Genomic DNA, 4,127 nt, shown 5'->3' on the forward strand with positions numbered 1-4,127 from the left:
GTTGGAAAGGTCTCATTCCGAGGATTCTGAAAATATATTTTTTTGAATTTTTTTTACCACCGGAAGGCTTCCAAATCGCCGGTCAAAGTTGGTCAAAAATCGCCGGAAATTGGCTGGAAAAACCAGGGTTCACCGGAGAAGACGACACTGTAGCGGTACTGTAGCAGTGACGTCATCAACTGACCCAAGTTCTGAAAATTGCAGTTTAGCTCTTGTTCTTCCGAAAAGTGCAATTTAGCCCCTGTTTTTCAAAAAAGTTGCATTTTAGGTCAAGTTTTTCAGAAAATTTTCAGTTTAGCCCCTGTTTTACTTTTGTAAAAGTTCTATTTGCCCCCTGAACTTCTGAAAAGTTCATATTGGTCCCTGTACTTCAAAAAAAAAATTATAGTCGTGTATGCCCAAATATGTGCCAAAAATGACTACACCAACTTCGTCATCTTCTAAAGCCGAAGTTGAAAGTTTTCAAAGGACCGGGAAAGACGGTAGTGTTACGTTACACTATCCAATGCTCACGAAGATAAACTACGCGGTGTGGGCCATAAAAATGCGAGTGAATTTACAAGCACAAGGAGTATGGGAAGTAATTAAAAATGCAAAAACGGATGAACGTAAAGATCGGATGGCTCTTGCGGCTATTTATCAAGCAATTCCAGAGGACATACTTCTGATGTTAGCTGAGAAGTACACAACTAAAGAAGCATGGGAAACGCTTAATATGATGCACATGGGAGCCGATCGGGTAAAGGAGGCTAAAGCTCAAACCTTGAGAAGTGACTTCGAGGTGATCCAGATGAAAGACAGTGAATCGGTATATGATTTTTCAATGAGATTGAATACTATCGTAACTGGTATTCGATCTCTAGGTGAAAAGATCGAAGAAATTACAGTTATGAAGAAGTTTCTGCGAGCCGTACCGATACGATTTATACAAATCGTAACATCTATCGAGCAATTCGGAGATTTGAAGAATATGACGGTGGAAGAAGTTATGGGTCGTCTTAAGACCCATGAAGAGAGACTTCGAAGCTATGGAGAAAAAGAAGGAGGACCTTCTTTATTGCTTACACATACCAATTGGGCATCTCGTTCGAAGCAAACTGGTGAGAGAAACTCGTCAAACAGTTTAAGGGGACGAGGAGGACATGGTAACCGAGGCTGGGGACAAGGTCGAGGTCGTGGACGTGGCCAAGGAGGTGGTCGCGAGTACAATACAAATCGGAATGACCATAATCCTTCTCGAAAGGATAAAAATAAAATCAAATGTTTTACTTGTGAACAATTTGGTCATTATGCATTGGAGTGTCCAAAGAAGAATCGAGGTGAGGAGGCGAACCTCACTCAAGCCAACTAAAAAGAGCCTATTTTGATGATGGTAACCACACAAGAATATGCACACAAAAAGTGTCTCTAAGAGAGAAGATTTGTGTTAATCTTCTTGCATCGGGAGAAAGTCGAGTCGAGTCAGAGGAATGGTATCTCGGCAACGGTGCTAGCAATCACATGACTGGAGACCGCTCAAAGTTTCTCGATCTAGATGAGCACGTTACGGGTCACGTGAAATTTGGGGATGGTTCGACCGTCGCTATTTTGGGAAAAGGGTCGATTTTATTCGATAGGTGGTCACTTGAAGAAGCTTGATGAAACATGGTTTCGCAAAAAGCCTAAACTTGAACATCTAAAAGTTTTTGGTTGTGTTGCTTTTGCTAAACTTTTAGGTGGTCACTTGAAGAAGCTTGATGATCAAAGTAAAAAGATGGTGTATTTAGGTGTGGAAGATGGAACTAAAGGCAACCGTTTGTTTGATCCGCAAGACCGAAAGTTGCGAGTTAGTCGCGATGTTGTTTTTGACGTAAAAGAAGAATGGAATTGGTACCAAAACAAAGAAGAAGAGATGGCGACTCTTAAGACCTTTACCATAATTGAACCACAACTCCAAATACACCTCGAAACACCTCAAAATGACCCCGAAATCAACCCGGAACAACCAAACAGTCCAGGAATCGATGTTATCCAAGTTGGACAACCATATGTTGAATTTGATGAGCCTGAACCAGCCCCACAAACTCCTGTCTCAGCCCAGTTTTCTTCAACCTCGCCCCATATGGAAAGCCCTTCTAGTGAGATTGGGCCAAGGGGATTAAGTCCATTAACCGATATCTATTTTGAAGGAGAAAATTTGTTCCTTGAACTCGAAGAATTGTTGATGATTGCAGCAGATCAACCCTTGAATTTTAAAGAGGCGGTAACCTCTAAATCATGGCAGGAAGCTACGCAAGCAGAGTTGGATGCAATCGAGAAGAACAAGACATGGCAACTTACCAATTTGCCACCCGGAAACAAAGCAATCGGTTTGAAATGGGTGTTTAAAGTAAAGAAAGACAACTTGGGAAAAGTGGTGAAGCATAAAGCTCGACTTGTAGCAAAAGGATTTGTACAAAAGGAAGGAGTCGACTTTGATGAAGTTTTTGCACCGGTAGCACGACTTGACACCGTAAGGTTCATTCTTGCCTTAGCAGCTCAACATGGGTGGGTTGTCCACCATCTCGATGTCAAGTTGGCTTTTCTCAATGGAGATCTCAAAGAGGAGGTTTATGTCACCCAACCAGAAGGTTATGTTGATAGAGCAAACAATCATAAGGTGTTCAAGCTTCATAAAGCTCTTTATGGTCTACGACAAGCCCCTCGAGCTTGGAACATTCGTTTGCATAAAAGCTTAAAAAGTCTTGGTTTTACAAAAAGTTCACAAGACCCAGCTGTTTACAAAAGGAACTCAAAAGACAAAATTCTTATTGTTGGTGTCTATGTTGATGACTTGATTATTACCGGATCGAACACTAACGACGTTGTCAAATTCAAAGAACAAATGAAGAAAGAATTCGAAATGAGTGACTTGGGATTACTTTCTTACTACCTTGGAATCGAAGTTTCGCAAAAGTAGTGGGGAATATCTTTGCGACAAACGGCTTATGCAAAGAAGATTTTAGAGCAATTTGGGTTGCTGGATTGCAATCCGACAACGTCACCAATGGAACCTAAGTTGAAGGTTAAGAAGGATAAAGATGGTGAAAAAGTTGATCCAACTGAATATAGGCGAGTGGTAGGTTGTTTGAGGTACTTGACTCACACTCGACCAGACCTGTCCTATTCAGTTGGAATTGCAAGTCGTTTCACGGAGGAACCAACCACTTTGCATTTTCAAGTTGTGAAACACATCTTACGATACGTAAAAGGAACCGTTGATTATGGACTCAACTATGGAAGAGGTCGTGAAATTGAAGATTTGGTTGGTTTTACCGATAGTGATCTTGGAGGTGACCTTGTTAATAGCAAGAGCACAAGTGGAATGATTTTCTATTTGGGAAGGAATGCGATAACTTGGCAATCCCAAAAGCAAAAGACTGTTGCTTTGTCCACATGTGAAGCCGAGTTCATGGCAGCTACAACAACAGAATGTCAAGCCATTTGGCTTGCTAATCTCGTGAAAGAGCTCACGGGACATCATATCATGCCTATCACCTTATATGTTGATAACAAGTCAGCAATCACATTGATGAAAAATCATGTGTTTCATGGACGAAGCAAACACATTGACATTCGTTATCACTTCATACGAGAATGTGATGAACGTGGGCAAATTATAGTCGAATATGTCAACTCGAAGGATCAACGGGCGGACATCTTTACAAAGGCTTTAGCATACGTGAAATATGGTGAAATGCGAAACATGATCGGAGTGACGAATCTCGAGCCAATTTCGGTTTAAGGGGGAAAATGTGAGTGTAAACCTACTTGGGTGTGAACCTGCCATGAGTAGCTGCACCACCCTCTTTAGTTGACAAACGAATGCCCCTTTTGTTGACAATAACAACTAGAAATGGTAGCCTATTTATTTCATTGGATGAGCACAATAAATTGTCACAGTACTTATAGTGGCTAGCTTTAGTATAAATAGAAGTTGTAATCTCAGTTGTAAGGCACCACAAAATAGAGAGTGTATTGAGTAATACTTAGAGTGAGTATTAGAGGGTTGTTTCTTTTTCTTGTAATATTGAGTGTGTAAGCTCTTCTCCTTTTGTTCTAGTTCTGAATAAAAGTTTGTTTTAACCCCAACAGAATCGAATGACACC

The 4,127-nt window shown here is 40.9% G+C and overlaps 2 protein-coding genes across 2 annotated transcripts; both read left to right on the forward strand.

Moving 5' to 3' along the window:
- The first annotated feature begins 415 nt into the window (after positions 1-415).
- LOC111916382 (uncharacterized) lies at positions 416-1,351 on the forward strand. The gene has a single exon (XM_023912054.1). The coding sequence runs from the start codon at positions 416-418 to the stop codon at positions 1,349-1,351; it is 936 nt and encodes a 311-aa protein (XP_023767822.1).
- A 1,674-nt stretch (positions 1,352-3,025) lies between these two features.
- LOC122195465 (secreted RxLR effector protein 161-like) lies at positions 3,026-3,763 on the forward strand. The gene has a single exon (XM_042897381.1). It carries the CDS (start codon positions 3,026-3,028, stop codon positions 3,761-3,763), a length of 738 nt encoding a protein of 245 aa, XP_042753315.1.
- Positions 3,764-4,127: the final 364 nt, after the last annotated feature.

The sequence above is a fragment of the Lactuca sativa genome, chromosome 1 (genome assembly GCF_002870075.4).
Source record: "Lactuca sativa cultivar Salinas chromosome 1, Lsat_Salinas_v11, whole genome shotgun sequence".
In the NCBI taxonomy this organism is placed as follows: Eukaryota; Viridiplantae; Streptophyta; class Magnoliopsida; order Asterales; family Asteraceae; genus Lactuca; species Lactuca sativa.

Bases quoted from the DNA above. Each gene is read 5' to 3' on its own strand.
- LOC111916382 (XM_023912054.1), top strand. From the start codon at position 416: ATGACTACACCAACTTCGTCATCTTCTAAAGCCGAAGTTGAAAGTTTT.
- LOC122195465 (XM_042897381.1), top strand. From the start codon at position 3,026: ATGGAACCTAAGTTGAAGGTTAAGAAGGATAAAGATGGTGAAAAAGTT.